The following is a 21,171-nucleotide window of genomic DNA, read 5'->3' on the forward strand; positions in this document are numbered from 1 at the left end:
TTTCCATAACTCCTTCATCTTCCTCTCTTAAAACCTAGTTGCCTCGTGGTTTGAGCGTCTTTTCAGGCTTGTTGGCTGTTGGTGAAGCACCCTCCAAGAGGAAAAACGCTGAGAGAAGAAGGGAGCCACTTTTGAGATTTTAAGTATTTTTTCCTCTGTTTATTTGCTAAGTTTTTCTGCATAGCTGCCTAGCTTGAGCATTTTCTGGCTTGTTAAACTTGATTTCTGTATTAGTAGCTGTATTTAGAGCACAACCAAAAGCTGTTTGCTGAATTTCCTGTTTGCACTTAATTTTAAATCGTACTGTTCTTAAAACTTGCATATTTTCTGTCCTTGACCTAGCACTCTTGTGTGGGGTCATTTACTGCACTGTTATAACTTGATATTACTTGTGAACCTCTGCTATCTCTGTAAAAACAAAACAAAAAAAAATCTTGCTTTTTTCCCACTTTTCTGAGAGTTAAAAAAGTTCAGTTACAGGCTTGCTGTTCCTGAACTGTTTGAAAGTTTCTGTGAGGCCATTTTTGCTTGGGCTGAAGGAGGGTCTCTGTGTTTATCAGTGGGAGTGACTAACATTGAGCAGCTTCCCTGCCCCCCGGAGAGGTGGTTACTGACTTGAAACTGTAGTTTTATTGGCCACTAGGGGTCATTTCCATAACTCCTTCATCTTCCTCTCTTAAAACCTAGTTGCCTCGTGGTTTGAGCGTCTTTTCAGGCTTGTTGGCTGTTGGTGAAGCACCCTCCAAGAGGAAAACGCTGAGAGAAGGGAGCCACTTTTGAGATTTTAAGTATTTTTTCCTCTGTTTATTTGCTAAGTTTTTCTGCATAGCTGCCTAGCTTGAGCATTTTCTGGCTTGTTAAACTTGATTTCTGTATTAGTAGCTGTATTTAGAGCACAACCAAAAGCTGTTTGCTGAATTTCCTGTTTGCACTTAATTTTAAATCGTTTTTTTCTTAAAACTTGCATATTTTCTGTCCTTGACCTAGCACTCTTGTGTGGGGTCATTTACTGCACTGTTATAACTTGATATTACTTGTGAACCTCTGCTATCTCTGTAAAAACAAAACAAAAAAAAATCTTGCTTTTTCCCACTTTTCTGAGAGTTAAAAAAGTTCAGTTACAGGCTTGCTGTTCCTGAACTGTTTGAAAGTTTCTGTGAGGCCATTTTTGCTTGGGCTGAAGGAGGGTCTCTGTGTTTATCAGTGGGAGTGACTAACATTGAGCAGCTTCCCTGCCCCGGAGAGGTGGTTACTGACTTGAAACTGTAGTTTTATTGGCCACTAGGGTCATTTCCATAACTCCTTCATTTGTCCTCGGAGGAGTGGTTTAGGGCAGTGACTTGTGGTTTGTTGGCCAATTTGGGTCATTTCCTGTCTTTTCCAGCCCCCTGCTATAAAGCACGCTTTAGCCCGATTTAGCCCGATTTAGGAGTTGATACTGTTGCACACTAGGGCAGCGCCGGTTAAGCAGGTTTAAACTATTCGGCTACCTAAAGTCCACTCTTCAAATTTTCCCTTAAAACTACCTTCCTCGAACTATACTACTGATCTAATCAGCGTATCCTATAATTAAAAGATCATCTCTACTTGACTCCAAGTAGACTATTCTCTATCTGTTAAACGTAGCACTTGCTCCTACAGTACTTATTACCTTGATACGGCACTCTTGTCATAGATAGTACCCCAAAAGGCAACCCCCATTTCTCGGTCACCCACGTCCCGGAATCTTTTTAAAGTTTTTTGTCTATTCCTTCTAGCATGTCGAGGGATCAGTTGCTAGTGTCCTCTCCTGCTCAGCTGGTGAACCTGGGAATATTGAGGCAATGTTACAATTGCCTCATGTACACAGACAACCCTCTCCTCCTCCCACAAAACACAAATACATGCGAGAGATGCAACTACACGGCCAAACTGGAGGCTGAGCTCTCTCAACATAGGACTGGCAAGACCAGTCAGGAGGAGAAGGTTACCACACACACTATAGACCCAGTCTCACATATTACCATTACAACCTCAAATCATACACATAAACACACAAAGACATACTCGAGGCTCTGATCAAAAATCTACCAAAACAGCAGAGGCCACCAAAGCAGACACCCAAACAACCACCACCTCAGAACACAACACCTGCAACACATAGACCTCACAGTCAGAGTGTCAAACAGTCACAGCCCTTAAGGCCAAACACAATGCCAGACACACTAGTCATTGGTGACTCCATAGTCAGACACACTGACGCCCCGCTCACCAGACTGAGTAAGGAGAAGGTCACAGTAAGCTGCCTGTCGGGCGCTAGAATCCGCCACATAACGCAAGCACTCAGGTCTCTCAACAGCAGGTACAAATATGATTCAGTCATTGTCCACGCTGGTGTAAACGACCTGAGACGCACCTCCTTGGACTACATGAAAAGAGACATTGAGGAGCTCTCTGATTATGTAGCCCAGACAGGTATGACCCTGACCTTGAGCAGTATCCTACCTTCACCAAGAATGATGCCACAATACAGAGATAAGATGATCAGCTTTAACAATTGGCTTAAACACTGGTGTCATTCAAAGGGGATCCAGTGTCTGTCTGCCTGGGATGACATGCTGGACAAGCCACGCTGCTTCAAGGGACGGCTTGCACCTGTCACCCTGGGATTCCGGATATTGGCAAAGGCTCTTGCCACCCCATAGTGCCTTTTTAGGCAAGGCTCAAATTCTAAACTTACCACCCTAGAACACAAAAAGGAAAAAACTAAGGGTAATGCTGCTCAATGCCAGAAGTCTAAATCTCAAAATGCACGACTCGAGGCCCTTCTCAGTATGGAGAACATCGATGTCTGTGCTGTGACAGAAACCTGGTTCAAGGCTCCTGAGAGCACCCCGGCGCTATCAGGTTTTACCTCATATCATGCGTTCGGGCCCCAAAATCTGGACAATACCAAGAAAGGAGGGGGTATCCATATTCATCAAGGACACCCACACCTCAAGACTGGTGGCAACGCACGATGCATCGGAGACCATCCAGGTGCAATTAACCATAGGCAAGACTGCTCTGCAAATTGTAGCATGTTACAGGCCACCCTCACAAACTCAGGAACCTCACATGGCCTTCCTGAAAACACTAGAGGGGATAAATGTATCACCAAACACCATCATACTAGGTGACTTCAATTACCCTAATATAGACTGGGAACACTACTCAAGCCCAAACACCCTAGCCCAAAAGTTCCTGGAATTCATAAACTCAAATGCCATGGAACAACTAGTCACCATCCCCACAAGAGGAGATAACATACTTGATCTCATCATCACGAACATGGGAGCACAATGTTCAACACCGGAGGTGTACCCCTCACTGGTGAGATCAGACCACAAACTAATCTCGCTGGAGGTCCTCATCCCACCCCACCTGAAATAAAAAGACCACAGTAAAGAACTTCTCAAAAGCCGACTTCACACTTCTAAAGACTAGTGTGGTCTCCTTTAAGGCCCCGAGCCGGCGGAAAACAGTACTCAAGCCGCTGAATCACTTACAAATGCCTTCTACCAGCACCTGCAGGACTGCATGGATAAGGCAATCCCAAGCAAAACAAAGACTCTTTGTACCAAAGGCAAGCATCCAGTCTGGTGGACCCCAGCCATAAACAAACTCTACAACAAAAGGAGGAAGCTACTACAAGATAGAGCAAAATCCTTAAAAGGTAAGACACCCTTGATCACTATAAGTAAAAACTAAGAGCTCTCATAAAATCATCCAAAGCAAATTTCGAGAGAAAAATAGCTAAAGACTCAAAAGACAATCATAAGGCCTTCTTTAGCTATGTTAGAAACCTGGGAGGAAACTCCCAGATATGCTCAGAGCTAGTTCAAAATGATGTGAAGATTACTGATCCTACAGACATTGCCAACATACTGGCTGACAGGTTCAGTGCAAACTTCTCCCCTCCCCCAAAAGGAGAGATATCTATACCAAACGATTGCAGCCCCCAAACATCTCCAGCCCAAGTGAGAACTGCTCTCTCCAAAGCAAAAACACAGCATCCATGGGACCTGATGGTGTCCCCGGCTGTGTGCTCCATGAACTCAATGAGGAATTAAACCCACAGCTAGGACAGCTGTTTAATCAAAGTCTTACCTCTGGATACGCACTCCAGGAGTGGCGCACTGCAACTGTGGTACCACTTCACAAAGGCGGTGCCTCCACCGACCCTGGAAATTACCGCCCATTAGCTTGACAAGCCTTATCTGCAAAGCCATGGAGAGGATCATAATGGACCTCATAAATAAAGACATAGGGAATTTGCAGACTTTGGATCCAACCCAGTTTGGCTTTGTCAAAGGCAGATCATGCCTTTTAAACTTGGTTGACTTTTTCAAACAGTCACCAAAGCCATTGATGAGGGAAAGGCAGTCCATACAGCCTACCTCGATCTGGCTAAGGCCTTCGATACAATACCCCATTCGGTATCATTGAAAAACTCATCAGCTTAAATGTCAACCCATACATCACAAGATGGGTTGCAAACTGGCTGAGTGACAGAACCCACAGGGTCAGAGCTGCTGGCGCCATGTCAGACTCAAAGCCTGTCACAAGTGGTGTCCCACAGGGCTCAGTCCTGGGCCCACTCTTGTTTGGCATCTACTTTTCCAAGTACAAGCAAACACAGGAGGGTTATGGCTGACAAAGTTTGCAGATGACTGCAAACTGGGCCATAGTAGAAAACACATCTGACACAGATATCCTTCAGAAGGGTCTCACAGAAACGGATAACTGGTGCCAGAGCCACGGCCTAAAGTTAAATGCCAAAAATGCATAGTCATACCCTTCGGGAAAAACAAGGTTACCCCTAGCTACCAAATAGGTGGCAATCCACTGAGCACAGAAGAAGTTATCAGGGACCTGGGGACCCAGGTTGATAGTAGTCTGTCATTCGACACCCATGTAGCTAAAGTAGTTAGGAAGACCTTCTACATTGCCCACCTTATCATGAAGGGATTCTCATCTAGATCAAGGGAGGTCATAGTCTCCCTTTACTCATCACTCATCAGACCAATGATTGAGTACAATGCCCCATTCGAATGTATCTGACCCGACACTTGCAGCAGCTGGAGAGGCCACCAAAGTTCCTCACCAAATGGATATAGGGTCTCAATAATCTGTCCTATGCTGCCCGACTGAAAGAACTCCACCTCTATTCAGTCGCCACGCTTGCTCAGAGGTGACCTTTGCCTAACATACAAGGCCATGTCAAACCCAGATTTGATGAATATGCTTCACCTCAAAAAATCTAGATCCATCAGAGCCACAAGGGCGGGAGACTTAAACCTTGACACGGCTATTAATAGGACGAGCTGGAGGGATAGATTCATCACCCAAAGACTCCCTATGCTGTGGAACAAAATCCCGGTACATGTGAGGCAGAGCACCTCGCTGGCCTTGTTCAAGAGAAATCTTGACCAATGGATGGGAGATCGCAGATATACCCCAGGGATTACCTCAGTGTCACTGCTCGACAGAGGCACAGAAAAATAATGGGTTAATGGGTATAGTTCCCCATACTAAAGGGGTGGCCTAAGCCACAAAACGATGGGCTAGGCTTGTAAATGCCCTCGGGCAGATAGCCTAGTATGAACCTATGAACCTATGAACCTATGAATGGTATCCTTTTCAGCATCCTCTTTCAGCCATGATTCCAGTAACCCACAGGTGCAAACAGGATTTAAATTGGTGGATGACGCACAATCTGTCACAATGGTCTCGCCCCTTCTCCCCCCAGCAACCCAATGCCACAGTGACCACGGATGTTTCCCTGTTGGGGTGGGGGGGCTATGTCAGGGACAGACAGTCCAAGGCACTTGGTCCGAACTGGAGGCCCATCTGCATATAAACGTTCTAGAGCTGAGGGCGGTGCTTCTGGCATTGCAAGCATTCCATCCCCTGCTGCTGTCTGGGACAATTGTGATTCAGTCAGACAACATGGTGGTGGTCTGGTACATCAACAAGCAAGGTGGAACCAAATCTTACCCCCTTTGTTGAGAGGCCATGAGGATATGGCAATGGGCGATGGCTACCAACCATTTTCTTCTAGCAACGCACATTCCCGGGAGTTCCAGCTTGATAGCAGACAAGACTCAGCAGGTGCATTCTTCAACCTCCCAAGTGGTCCTTGAATCCCTTGATAGCGGCGGAGATCTTCCAATGCTGGGCCGTCCTTGCTGCGACCTCTTTGAATCCCCGACCAACTACAAATGCAGTAGCTACTTTGCCCTGATTCCCCCTCCAGGACAGTCACCCAGGGACGCTCTAGTCCACGATTGGCCCTCGGGTCTTCTTTATGCATTTCCACCCTTTCCCCTCATTCCCTGGTTTCTGAGGAAAGCCCGTCGGTCGAAGAGCAAGGTGATCCTCATAGCACCATATTGGCCTCGACAGATTTGGTTCCTCTTTCTTTGGCCTCAACTACTAGATCGACTATGGATTCTCCATCCAACTCCAGAGTTGATCTCACATCTACAGAACCTGATTCATCCCAAATTGAACAGCCTGAAGCTCACGGCTTGGCTACTCCAATTCCCTTGATTGCCAGGCAGAATGATCTTTCTTTACCAGTACGTGATATTCTCATTGCATCTCATAAGTCTTTCACTAGAATTACTTACCTGAGCAAGTGGAAAAGATTTACCTGTTGGCTGAAGGATAAACAAGTAGATCCTTTCTCAGCACCAGTGTCGATAATACTAGACTATCTGGCTGGCCTTTTTCAATCTGGTCTATCGGCTTCTACCATTAGAGTTCATTTGGCTGCAATTCCTAATTTTCATAAGGGTGTCCAGGATTCCTCTCTTATGTCCCACAAATTGTGCAAGACCTTCATAAAAGGTGTAAATCATCTGAAACCACCTTTTAGAGAACCTATTCAACCATGGGATTTATCATTAGTTCTACAAGCTCTGACAATGCCACCTTTCGAACCTGCCTCTTCTTGCGACCTCAAGTATTTGTCGTGGATAACCTTGTTTTTGGTCGCCATTACTTCTGCCAGACGTATTTCTCAACTTCAAACTGTATGTATCAAGAGTCCATACTTGATTCTTCATAGAGCTAGAGTGTCTCTGAGAACTAATCCATCTTTTCTGCCTAAAGTGATCTCTGAAATGTCCATTAATCAAGCCATTGATTTGCCAGTTTTCTTTCCCAATCATTCAAACAGAGGAGAGTATTGCCTACATACCCTAGATATCCACAGGCAAATTTGTTTTTACTTAAACAGGACTAGGCCCTTTCATAAATCTGACCAGTTATTTTTGGCTTTTTTTGGACCTAGATTAGGAACCGCTGTTGCTAAGATCACATTAGCTAAATGGTTGAAGGACTGTGTGACCTTCATTTATTCACAACGCAATATCTCATTGCCTACTACCATGACCGCTCATTCAACAAGGTCGGTGGCAACTTCTGCTGCCTTCCATGCCAGAGCTTCCTTACATGACATCTGTGCAGCTGCAACTTGGGCTACGCCTCATACCTTCATCAGTCATTAAAAATTAGACTTGGCCTCCAGGGGAAGAGCATCTTTCGGTTCTATGGTGCTCAGGAATGTCCTTCCATGAGAGCCTCCCAGGAATAGAGGTAGCTGGGGACTCTGTCCCATGCATAAGGAATGAACGAGGATTAACAATATCAGATAAAGAAGTTGTCGTACCATAACATTCCATCTGTATTGTTGATCCTCGTTCAGTCATTACGACCCACCCTCCTTCCCCCTCCTGTGGTTTCTAGTGGATCTCACCATCCAGTTCTTTTAGGTTATTTGACCAGAGGTAGCCTCTACCTTCTTTGACTTGCAAACTCAATCTGAGGTAACAGGGAGAGGGAGATTGTGGGCAAGAGTTTAGCTCGAGAGTTTGAAGCTAATGCGAGCTTGGAAAATGGCGGCTTGGTTCCGAGGTCCGAACCGATACTCGTGCGTAATGACTGAACGAGGATCAACAATACAGATGGAACATTATGGTAAGACATAACTTCTTTTTTTCTTCAGGAGTGTTTCTATTGCAGGCATTTGAGCTGAAGCCATTTGTTCATCTCTCACTTTTGTCAGATAGTATTGCTTACACAGCAAGTACAGGATTTGCATGTCTTTTGGTGATTGTTGATGGATTTGACTTTTGAGCTTGGCCCTTTTTTGGACTCCTAGCAGCTTTTTAGTTGCTGCTTAGGATTCTTCCCAGCAGTAAGCTCCTTGCAGGAGACTTCTTGAATGGGGTATAAGATTGACATGATCTCATCCATATTCTTCAGCCTTCAGGACTTGTTGCCTTAGGCTATAGTAAGCTCAATAAGAAAAGCACAGTTTACCCATAATTCTTAGCACTGCTTTTTGCCTTTTAAGATCTCTCTTATCCTTCGATAAGGTTACATAAGGGAAATGGCCAAAAGCTGTGTGTGGTCTTCCATTATGTTTTGCCTTTTTTGTATTCTTCTCACACCAGGCTGTGGATTTTTTTAAATTGTTTTATACCATTGACTTCCAGGTCAGATCTAAACTGTTTTTTAAATAACCTTTTCCTGTCAGAGTAGTACTTTACCTCCGTTTGAGACTAAAAAGATCACAGAATTTTGGTTACAGGTCTGTTTAGCATGTCTGTTTTTCTGATTTCTCGTATTGTTTTAGCCCTGTTTCACAAGTATTTTTATGACTCGTAGCATAGTTTGAGTTGAAATTATGGAATAAATCTGATGGATTTAAGAAATGCACTTGATTTGTTGCCTTTTTGTGTGTGCTTTGTCTTGGAATGGCTTGTTTGAAACTCATTTTGAGATGTATGATGCATTTGATTGGAGAACAGTGATTGAAAATATGGGATGATAACTGGACAGTCCAATCTGATGACACTCCTTTATTTCAAGGTTTTGAAGATGAACATGGTAAGTCCAAGGACAAGTCCAGGAAGAAAGGGCAGTAACACAAAAACAGATGGCGAGAGAACAAAGAGAAATATTTTTCATCTATTTATTTATTTATTTATTTCCAGTTTGTTAACCGGGAAAGTCCACTGGGCTCAGTGTGCCCGTTTTCATTGAAGGCCCAGGAAGAAAAGCTCCAACAAGCAAAATGCAGTAAAGATTTATGATACAAGTAAAAATTAAAATGCTGGATACAAATGCACAATATGCTTAATACAAATACTAGCTTATGTTTACAATCTTGACATAAGAAGAACATTTTTGATCATAAGGAGTTGACATTAGAGAACTAGAAGCCAAGGTGATAAGACACTTGGTTAGAAGCAGATGGGTTGTTGTTGGGTGCATATATTCCATCGAGTCAAGGAATTAGTTTGAGTGGAGGACTGAAGCATTGGCAGTAAGTGGTTAGAAGTACAGCATGGACCAAGAAGGGAATAAGGGGAGGGAGAAAGCTTGCTAGGTTGGAAGAAAGTTGCCTCCCCTCATCTTGTTGAGAATTCCAGAATGAAGGGAGATTATTTTCTTAGTTCTATATCTGGCTGTACTATTGGTGTATCTCATTTGGCAGTGAGTAAATTAGAAGACTGCCCTCATAGACTTTCTTGGCAAAACAGTGTGTCCTTGCCTTTAGAGTTGGGATTCTCATATACCCCAGACTTTCCTTCACCTGGTTGTTTAGTTCCCATTCATTCTAAAGTTTTTCTGTTATTAATTTGGATTATGGGAAGGTAAGAGCCTTGGTGAAGTCTCAAATTGACATGGGTGTAGCCCCTTCCCTTCTCTTTGCTGAGCAGACAGTGACATTATTTACTTACCTTCTTCCACCAAATCCAAGTTCACTGGTTGATATCTCGGTATCATTTGGTCAGAGACTGAATACCTGCCTGCAAAACCCTGAATAAGCATCAGTAGAACATTGGCATTTATTTTACAACCTCCTTTGGTGTGTTTGACATTGATTATGCCCTCAGTGTCACTGGCATTGATACCATCCACTTTGGTATCAAGTACTGCTGTAGCTGCAGGCATTGACACTAGTGCATTGGAACCAGTGTTGATGCTGACTTTGGTGACATGATGTTTCTGATTCTTTGGGGTTTGAGCGCTCAACTCCAAGGCTTACAGTGAGAGGATCTGACCACCTGTGTTGTGTGTCCATCTGAATTTGATTGGATAGCTCTTTTATCCAGGGGCTACTGCTTAATTTCCCTTTAAACTGAATACGGGTATATAGATGTGTTCTTGTATGTCATTGTTTTCCTTTGTTGCTTGTCTTGGCTGATCATGTTCTCTTTCAGTGGATAAGGGTGAACAAGGTTGCCACTTGTGCTAGGCATGCTTTACTAAGGCATCACGTTATTGTCATGGTGCACAACTGACTCATCGACAGGGTGAATACTGTCAAAGTAGGTGATTTCACCTCAAGCAAAAGAACAGTCACCAGTGGCATACCATAGGGTTATTTGCTGGTTCCCGTACTGTTCAGAATTTTACTTCTTAGAAGTCCAGGCAAGCTTGGATGGATTTTGGCTGACCAAGTTCATTGATTATTACAAATTGGGAGCAATCATGCAGACCCCTAATGATGTTAATTACACAGAGAAGTGATTGGTCCCAAAGCCGTGGATTTAAAGCTTAATGCAAAAAAATGCATTATTTCCTTTGGGAAAGCCAACATCCCAGCTAATTACATTATACATAGTACCCCCTAAGTGTAGACACAGTGGTACATGATCTGGGTACTCAGGTTGGTAGCAGTCTGAACGTTGTCCGCCACATATCCACAATAGTAAGGAAATCCTTCCATGTGACGTATCTTATAAGTAAAGGCATTACATCTAGATCTAAGGATGTTGTAATTCCATTCTACTCTGCCCTCATCAGACCAATAAATGAGTACAGTGCTCCCTTTTGCAAGTACCTCCCCAGACACCTGCAAGAATTAGAGGGACTACAGTGTTTTTTCACCAAGAAATTGCAGGGTATGCAAAACAAGTGTTGTATGGAAAGACTGAAACCCCTGTCACTGTATTGTGTCTCCTACAGGATGCTAAGGAGTGACCTGTGCCTGGCTTACAGGACAGTCTCTGACCCAGCCCTGATGGAAATACTACACATTTGTAAAACAAACCGCACAAGGGTCACTCTGTCTATGGATTTTAACCTAGCTTTTGACATGAACAGGTCATGCTGGAGAGAGAGACATCTCTGAGACTACCACTTCTGTGGAACAAGCTAACAGTTCACTTGAAACAGTGCCCTCCCTGACCCTCTTCAGATGCAGTCTAGTTCAATGGATGGGTGACCGCAGATTCATTCCTGGAGTTATACCAGTGTCCCTCCTGGACAGAGGAAGTCTGTGTGTTAACTACCGTAGACCCTTACATCTGCAGCCTTCACTCGCGTAACCACCAGTTGGGGCAACTCCGTATTAATATGGCTAGGCTTCTAAGGGCTCTAGGGCCATTAGTCTAGTAACCTTCTGTGAACCTATGAACATGAAGGTAGGTAAAGGAAAAATAACCTTGCAGGGGTCTGTAGGAGAGAATATCCCAGCAGTCAACACTCAGCAGAGAACTCCCTCACAGATCAAATAATATACTGAGTCTTTATCATTCATTTCTGGTGATCACCTTGTATAACTACTTTCTAGGGCTTCTACAGTCTTACAAGTCATGGAGCTTTTTGTTTCTTCCAAAGCAGGACGAGGAAACAATGGCAGAACAGTGACAGTAAAGTTGAACTCTAACGCCTCCACCTCTTGTCACTTCTGGTTTCAGTTCAAATCTTTTCTTCAAGGCATACTTTATCCTTGTCTTTATCTTCTCCAGGAAGCTGATTTGAATCATGTTAAGTGTAATGATGGATGTTCTTCATCTCACATTGCTGCAGTCCTTACATATGGGTAGTCCGCTGTCCTCGGTCGGCCCGAATACCAAAGTATTAGGCTGACGTCGGTCATGGGCGCTCAGATCTGACATCAGAGCGTCAGGGTATAAAAGCGCATGACCAACGTCATATCCTCAGTCTTTTTTGCCGCATGGTCCGATGCAGAAGCAGCGTTGCAAGTGCCGTTCGGCGTTCTGAAATTTTCGTATTCTGAGTTTCAGACCGAAACCAAGTTGGCTAAGTACCCCGTTGGGGAATATTTTTGTTTTTTCTTGCCTCAGTTAATTCCGGATGTCAGAAAAGTGAATAATTGTATTTCTTGTGGGAAACAGATACCGCATAGGGATTATCACTCTCTTTGCATTCCTTGTTTGGGACCGGACCACGACGTAGTCGGGTGTCGGTTTTGTGCTAGGTTTAATAAGCGCACTATAAAAAGAAGGTTAGATTGTGCTAGGTTAGTCTTTGGTAAGCGGTGTAATTATAATATGCCGTCGGATCCTCCGCCCGCTTCCACGAAGAAGCGCAAAGACAAATCCTTGAAACCTAGACAGGTTGATTCGTCCGTTTCGGACGCCGGTCCTGCAGAAACTACAGTGGAGCAGGTGGATCCGGCTGAAGTTTCTGTTGAGTCTCAGGGGGAAACTTTGGTTTTGCAGGATGTGGCCTCACAGGAGTCAGGTCAAGCTGAAGGGGCCTCTCAGGTTACTGTTCTCCCTTCTATGCCTAAGGTGGTTATTTTGCCTTCCTCTGATGTCCCTCCAGGTACTTCAGGGTCTGTGCCTAAAAAGCACATGCTTAAAATGGCAGAAGATTTGATTTCTTTAATTAGAGGTTCTATGCCCCATCCTGATAAGAGGCCCAGAGTGGAGCCAGAGTTGGAAAGTTTGGATCAGGCCTCAGATGACTCAGACTCTTCTGCTGAAGATATTCAAGATTTTCCCCCTTATTCAGATTCTGATGCAGAGGATTCCACTCCTTCTGCTTCTCCTCCAGAGGATTTTTCATTTTCAGAAACTCTGCATTCCATGAGGGAGCATTTTAAGTGGGAAGGACAGGATTTCTCTGATACACGGAAGAGGCTTAGGGAATTCTTGTTTTTACCACAGCATAGACCCTTGGCTATACCTCCTGTTTTGGATGTTGTTCAAGATGTTTTCTCGGAGGCTTCCCTTAATCCAGATTCTTTGCCTCCTGCGCCAGTTAAACCGGACAGGTATTACAGGGTGCCTGTGGCTCATAAATATCTGTATAAGAATCCTAGGGCGGACCCAGAAACTATTAGTCAGGGGCCTAAGGGTGTTAGAGCTTCTGTTGTAAAGAATCCGGTTCCTCTAGATAAGGAAGCTAGAGCTTTGGATAGATGGGGTAAGAAGGTGTATACCTCTTCTACTTTAGCAATGAGGGCTTTAAATTGCCAGTTTCATATGTTGAAGTATCAGAATTTCCTCCTTTCTCAGCTAAAATCTAAAGTGGATGCTTTGGCAGAGGGCATAGAGTGTAAAGAATTGCAAGATTTAGTACATGTCTCTGAACAGGTGGGTAAGCATTCTTTGCAGTGTGGTTTTGATGCTGTACAGGCCTCTTCTAGGGTGGCTGCCACTGGTTCAGTTCTTCGAGGCACGCCTGGCTTAAGGATCAGAATTTGTCCGAGCATGTTAAAACTAGAATTCTGGATGCCCTTTACAGTCTGAAGTTTTGTTTGGTCCCCCTGTGGAGTCGGTTTTGAAGAAAATGGAAGACAAGGCTAAGTCAATGCAGACTGTTAAAGATTTTTTTGCAGGTTCAACCTCCTAAGTTTAGTAGAAATTGGCCTACTAAGGGGTGGACCTACCCTTCTTCTGATTCTCAGTCTAGGGGTAGATCTAGACGTGGCAGGGGCAGAGCTCACAGTACATTCAGGCCTAGAACTTGGAGTTCACCTGCACAATCTGCAGGTGAGGGCAGGGGCCAGTCCTTTCGTAAACAGGCCCAATGACCTGCATTTCCAGCTGCCAGATTCTTCTTCCCTGGCAGCTCCTTTGGGAGGAAAGTTAGCACTCTTCAAGCAAAACTGGCTTTTAGTCACCCAGGACAAATGGGTATTGGACATTATAAACCGAGGCTACAAGTTCTATTTCCATACATTGCCTCCTTTCAAAGGCATGCCAGACGTTCCTCCTCGGCAAAGGATAGAGGCTCACAAGCAGATTTCTTTACTTCTTCAAATAGGAGCTATACAGCCAGTTCCTCTGTCAGAAGTGGGACTAGGATTTTATTCTCGCCTGTTTCTAGTACCAAAGAAAGGGAACACGTGGAGACCAATTTTGGATTTATCTATCCTCAACACTTATCTGGACATTCCAAAGTTCAAAATGCTGACGTTACAACAGCTTTTACCTCTGTTGGGAAAAGATCACTGGATGGTAACTCTGGATCTCAAAGAGGCTTATCTTCATGTTCCTATCAGGCCCAGTTGCAGGAGGTACCTGCTGGCTGGAAATTTACATTATCAGTTCTCTGCATTGCCCTTTGGCTTATCTACTGCGCCCAGAGTGTTCACAAAGGTTTTGGCTCCAGTGATAGCCTTTTTCAGGTTAAGAGGAATACAGATTTATCCTTATTTGGACGATTGCCTGATTATTGCACTACACAAAGACGAACTTCTGCATCATCTACAGTATGTGATGGTAGTGTTAAGATGCCTAGGGTATTCTGTGAACGAAATAAAGTCCAGTCTAGTACCCTCTCAGGACATGTGCTTTCTGGGTGTGAGACTGAATACAGCTTCCCAGATGGCCTTTTTGACCCCGGACAAACAAAGAAGCCTTTCTCTTTATTTCCATCAAATGTCTCTACAGTCCAGGCTGACTGCAAGGACAGTCCTTCGAGCCTTGGGGTTCATGGCATCTTGTATTCTGGTGCTTCCCAATGCCAAACTGCATATGAGGAAGCTTCAATGGTATCTCAAAAATGTATGGACACAACACTGCCAAGATCTAGACACTGTCATTCAGATAATACCTTGCATTCAGAAAGAATTTTTGTGGTGGGCTCAGGAATGTCACCTAAACAAGGGACTCTCTGTGACCCGACCAGAGGCGAGTCAGATTCTAACGACAGATGCCTCGGACAAGGCTTGGGGAGCACACCTCAATGGAAAATGGGTGCAAGACACGTGGCCTGTCAGACTTCAACATTTGCATATCAACTTGAAGGAGATGTTAGCAGTCCAATTTGCATTGATGGCTTTCAAAGATTTACTTCACCCAGGACAGGTGTTGATTCAAACAGACAACACTACTGTCATGTGGTACATCAACAAGCAAGGGGAACCCATTTGTACCCTCTTTGCAGGCAAGCGATGATTTTGTGGGAGACTGCTCTCAGTTTACACCTCAATCTTCAGGCAAGGTTTCTACCAGGAGCACAGAACTCCTTAGCGGATGTGTTGAGCAGACAAATTGTGGATCCTCACGAGTGGAAACTGGAACCTCATGTGTTTCAAAAGTTGACAGTGTTATGGGGGACTCCAGACATAGATCTGTTCGCTTCTCCACTAAATTACCAGTTGCCAAAGTTTTGCACAAAAATGTTTCATCCCACAGCTTGGAAGGTGGATGCTCTATCATTCAGTTGGAGCAATCTTCATGTCTATGCCTTTCCACCTCTGCCTGTCATTCCCAAGGTACTCCTGAAGGCCAGAAAAGACAAGCCATCCATGATTCTGATAGCGCCGGATTGGCCTCGACAGCACTGTTACCCACTACTGAGGAGTTTGGTACGGGAGCCTCCATGGCCTCTGCCTTTGATTCCACATCTTTTGTCTCAGGAGGGCAATCACTTCCTCAATGTCAAGATTCAGTCTCTGCATCTCACAGCCTGGCATATTCTGTTTTAGACCCTGGAGGGTCTCAGCTTCCACAACAAGTTTTGAATGTTATTTTGGAGGCCAGAAGGCCTAGTACAGGGAAAGTTTACGCTGATAAATGGAGGAGATTTTTTCTTTGGAGCAAAGCGAAGGACTTTGATGTTTCCAAGTCTGATTTAAGTGTTTCTCTTCAATATCTTACTGAGTTATTGGACAAGGGTTTGTCTTTCTCCTCGATAAAGGTTCATGCTGCAGCCATTTCTGCTCACTATGACTGTGACCCTCCTTTATTTTCCCATCCTTTGTTTAAGCAATTTCTTAGAGGGGCAAAGAACATAAGACCCCCACGTAGAGCTCCTACTCCTGCTTGGGATCTCAATTTTGTGTTGGAAAAGCTTACTCTACAACCTTTTGAGCCTGCAGCTACGGCCGAGTTAAAGTATTTATCATGGAAGACTGCTTTTTTGTTGGCCATTACCTCTGCAAGAAGGGTTTCTGAATTACAGGCCCTTATGGCAGTGGAACCTTTCCTGATTTTTCATAAGGATAGGGTATCTTTATACTAATCCTTCCTTTATGCCTAAAGTGGTTTCTAGTGTGGCCTTGAACCAAACTATTCATTTGCCTACTTTTTATGCAAACCCCCAAAATAAAGGGGAGAAGATTTTGCATACTTTGGATATTCACAGGCAGTTACGTTATTATTTGAGCAGAACCAAGGGGTTCAGGCAGTCTCAGCAGTTGTTTGTTTCTTTTGCTTTGGGTTCTCAGGGAAAACCTGTTTCAAAACAGACTATTTCTAAATGGATTGGGTTTTGTATTTCTTTCTGTTATTCCCATCATGGTAAGGAGATTCCGGCTGGAATCAGACCTCATTCCACTAGAGCTACTGCCACTTCTACTGCCTTTCTAAGGGGGGTAGCTACAAAAGATATTTTGGAAGCAGCCACTTGGAGTTCACTACATACTTTTTCCAAGCATTACCACCTTCCTCTTTATTCTAAGTCTAGGGCTGGATTTGCCACTGCAATGTTACAGGGCATTTTAGCAGCCCCTAATGCTTTATGATTTTGCCATCCTCCCTTTACCTCTGCTTTGGGATTCTACCCATATGTAAGGACTGCAGCAATGTGAGATGAAGAACATAGTACAGTTTTGTACCTACCATAAATGTAGATGTTCCAAGATCCACATTGCTGCAGTCCAATTTACCCTCCCTCCTTCCCTCTGTAGTTTGGCATGGTTATATGGTTTGGGTGATGGTTGTTGTTGGGCATGTTTTTGGGAGGTATCCTGTTTTTGGGCTGTGGCCTTTCTTTTTAGGGCCTTCTGACATCTGGGGCAAGAAAAGACTGAGGATATGACGTCGGTCATGCGCTTTTATACCCTGACGCTCTGATGTCAGATCTGAGCGCCCATGACCGACGTCAGCCTAATACTTTGGTATTCGGGCCGACCGAGGACAGCGGACTACCCATATGTAAGGACTGCAGCAATGTGGATCTTCGAACATCTACATTTATGGTAGGTACAAAACTGTACTTTTACTGTATGGACTGTTACTTCTAATGTTAAGATTACTTGTTTTAAAAAGACATGTCTGTCAGTGCAGTTCTTGCTAAAGAACTGCTGAAAAAAGTGTGAGGGATGATTACTGATGTAGTAATATTGATCAGCTTGTAATTTGGCTAATATTTGTAATGAAAATGGCCTTCCTTTGCAGCCTCCATCAAGAAATAGACGTGAACGAGCTGAACTAAGGCCGGACTTTTTTGATTCTGCAGCTATAATAGAAGATGATTCGGTATGTTTTTATCACCTAGTGATGTTATTTTTATTGTGCCTGTGAAGAAGGATATTTATACAAAGAATTTTGTGTTTATGTTGTGAACTGTAACGTCTTACCTCTTTTTCTCTCTCTTATCTCCAGGGATTTGGAATGCCTATGTTTTGAGACACTTGGCACACTTTTCCTTATAGCACTCTAAAAGACTATAGAGACAGAGGCCTGTATACTGTGATGGCTTATTTTAAAGAACATTTTCAAAGTGATCCTTTTTCCTGTCTTGGCAAAAGAGGTGGAGTTCTTTTCTGACATAGCTTCACCAGAAAATGGGAAAGTCTGTCATGGAGTTCTGCTGAACTGAACAAATCAGCATTGATGCCTCATCTGGTGCATTCCAGAATGACTGGTTCAAGAGTTCTGTCTCCAAACCGGGATGTACTGATGCTGGGCACATTTCCATATGATGTCAAGATGAATAATGTTAAGTTAGATATTTTATGAAAACACACTTGGAGTGAACCCTTTTTAATCTTATTTTTCTGCTGTACAGTTGAAACATTTTAACATTTTGCTTTTATGTTTCAAAGCTAACCATTTTCAGGCAGTGCCTGGTAACAGCTAGCAGAGGTGGATCTCAAACTGTAAACAAACCATGTGTTAAAAAAACACAATGGACCTGGTTGAAGACTTGGTACGCATATATCCAGTAGGAAGGGAAAGAATGTAAACACTTGTACAGATCATGTGGGAACTCTTAAAAAACACATTTAGATGCATATCGCAGTGGGTTTGTGTTTTCCTTGAAAGCAAACAACCTGGTTTCTATTCAGGTTGGGTTAATTATCAAACCTTGTATTTCTAGCCTCTGGTAGACAGATACATTTAATACTGTCACATCAGAGCATGAAATCATAACTGCATAAGCAACTATTGTAACAACTGCAATGCGGGGTCTGTTTTGTACAGTGTACTACTAGAATTATTTGCTGTTCTTTTGTATTCAGTCGCAGTCTCTGCACAGCAGCCACTAAAACCAGCAAAATATATAACTTTGTTGCAGATACTGTAACTGACAAGGTGCTTTGCAGCAGGTCATGTTGCTCAGCTTTACCTGATTATTTCACACTCTTTGAGACCATTTAAATGCATTTTTAACTGTTAAATTTAATTAAATTGATAATGAAACTTAAAGAGCTAAAGACATGGTATCAGTCACCTGTTTTCCACAACAGTTTACTGTGCTAAATATGCCATTTTGCATGTTTCACAGTTTGTTAGGGTGTTTGCTTTTTGAAGTCTGTACTTTTTGACAGTGGACTTGTAAAACTGAATCCTTGATCACAGCTACATTTTCTGTGGTATTTAAAAGTGCATATTTTGAAAGTGTGTGGAATTGTCAAAGAACAGAAAAAAATTCTTCAGTTGCTTTGTAAAGACTACCTTATTTATGTCTTAAATCAGTTTTCATTCTGCTTTTCTCATTTTATTTTCTTCTAACTGTGCCCATCTGCTGCTATGATAAACATGGGTAACTTAGTGCTTACCTTTGTCTGTTGTTCAAATTTTAATATATTAGAAAAAAATATTCCACTACAGACTGACCTAATTCCAGCAGAGCAGCATTTTATTAATACTGCAATAGGTGCTGCATATATCCGAGGTTGTCATTTTTATAAGATTATAAGGTGTTTGGAGTAGCTGATGAAAAAGAAATCCAGTGGGTTATTTTCACCCTTTTAAGAGTTTTTATTATGAGCTTTTAAATCAGTGCATTTTATTAAAGTTTATACAGCTCTTCTCAACAGACCTGTTGCCAAATATATTTGACCTGGTAATTCAACCATTGCCTAAGTGTAATTTTCAGTATTGTAAAGACTTCGGTGAAGTTCTGTACATTGAATTTGGTTTCAGTTTATCCCATTAGAACGGGTTGCATCTGTGGACCTAGTAGCATAGTGGATATGCTACTGCATGGTTTTTCACTCATGGTCGCATAAAACTTGCTTCACAGCTTTCTGTGTGGAAACAGATCCCCAGTTTGGCATTGTAGATTAATACATATCAAAGTTTTCTTATCCAGGTACCTCTCTGATGGGTTTCCAGTTCAGTTTGAAGTCAATAGGTTTTGTATTTTGAGTGTCTCCTTGATTGGTTTTTGCTAGTAATTCTGTAAATTGTACATTTATGATATGAGATTTTTTTCTTTTTGTACAATTTAAAGCTGATGCTTCACTTTTCCTTTAATAAACTATTCAAAAATGTGTTTTGCCTAGATTAAACTTTTCTGACATTTTCTTCTCTGGGGTTGACCTGTTTATCATGACACATTGCTCATTGTTTAATTAGATGGGGAATGATAGCCATTCTTAACAGATTTTGTAACCAGTTGTTAAACATATGTTAAAGGTATGTTGGGGATAAAAATGTGTGCTTTCCATTTTGGTTACTTACTTGGATTATTTGTTCAGTCCATTTTGAGCATACTTTTCCTTTAATGTGTGTGTATCCATTTTGTGTTCAGCTTTTTTACAAGGTACTTTAGAGTATCTATGGCCCTAGCCTGACATATGGCATGTATGCCAAGGCACACAATTTTCTTATTAACTTGTCTTTATAACTCCAAGAATATCTTTGCTCCACAATTTCTGTGGGCCTCTTAAAAGATTAATATCCCTGCTCCATTGCCAGACTGCCTTCTGTTATGTGCTGTTCAGTTGTTTGTGTTTTTAAGCTGCCAAAGTAAATTAAAATATTTTTGTACCAGCCAGTGAGAAATGAAGGTGATTTCCTTTTTATTTCCCACACATTAAACATATTACGATGTCATAACTTTTTTTTTTATTCTGCTGAGTATTTGTAATTGCAGTGATGTAGAGCTTTCACTCATCCATTCATTTTCAGTACCTATTTTATCCTGTTCATGGTTGGGGTGGTGACGGAAGGCTTTCATTCCTGCAGAGCACTCAACAAGTATAAGCTTGTATCCTAAGAAATTGTTTGGAGCAGGACTAATTTTGTGCTTATTGATGGACAGCCGTTTGTACTTGTTCAGTTTTCGTATAAAATGTTACAGCCTTAAGGTATACCTGACGACAGCGCTGTTCATCTGAGTCTGTCTACAGTTTGATTTTTGTCCATGCAGTCCTTCAGTCACACACTGTGTGTGTGTGTGTGTGTGTGTGTGTATATATATATGTGTGTGTGTGTGTGTGTGTATATATATATATATATATATATATATATATATATATATATATATATATATATATATATGTATATATATATATATATATATATATATGTATATATATATATATATATATATATGTATATATATATAAAATAGCTGTAGGGCATGTGTTAGCTTTATAATCAGTCTGAAAAGTAATTTACATAACATTCCTTTGAACTTTTGCAGCTGCCCTCTATGAAATGTTCAGTCCATTCTAACAATTATTCGTTTAAAAAAAAAAATTTTGCAGGATCATGAGAAAGCTAGAGCATATCCAAACAAGCATCAGGTGTATATGATTAAACTGATATCAGAGAATGAAGGAGTTTCACAGGCTGTAATTCTGCAATAGTCATAGTAAGTAATCCAGTTGGAAACAAGTCCATGGAGTGCATTAGCTGTACTGCAAATTCACGGAAATCTAAGTAGTAAAATCACTGCTGAATAGCACCA

The 21,171-nt window shown here is 42.4% G+C and overlaps 1 protein-coding gene across 1 annotated transcript in view; it reads left to right on the forward strand.

Annotated features, from left to right (window-relative positions):
* STAG1 (stromal antigen 1) overlaps positions 1-20,265 on the forward strand; it is a 2,620,144-nt gene extending 2,599,879 nt beyond the window's left edge. Inside the window, exons 30-31 of the mRNA XM_044070350.1 lie at positions 17,424-17,504; positions 17,631-20,265. Coding sequence (XP_043926285.1) covers positions 17,424-17,504; positions 17,631-17,654 — 105 coding nt within the window. The 3' untranslated portion in view covers positions 17,655-20,265. The remainder of the gene's footprint in view (positions 1-17,423; positions 17,505-17,630) is intronic.
* The last annotated feature ends 906 nt before the right edge of the window (positions 20,266-21,171 follow it).

This window comes from Protopterus annectens, chromosome 4.part1 (assembly GCF_019279795.1).
Source record: "Protopterus annectens isolate FY-2018-M chromosome 4.part1, PAN1.0, whole genome shotgun sequence".
NCBI lineage: Eukaryota > Metazoa > Chordata > Ceratodontiformes > Protopteridae > Protopterus > Protopterus annectens.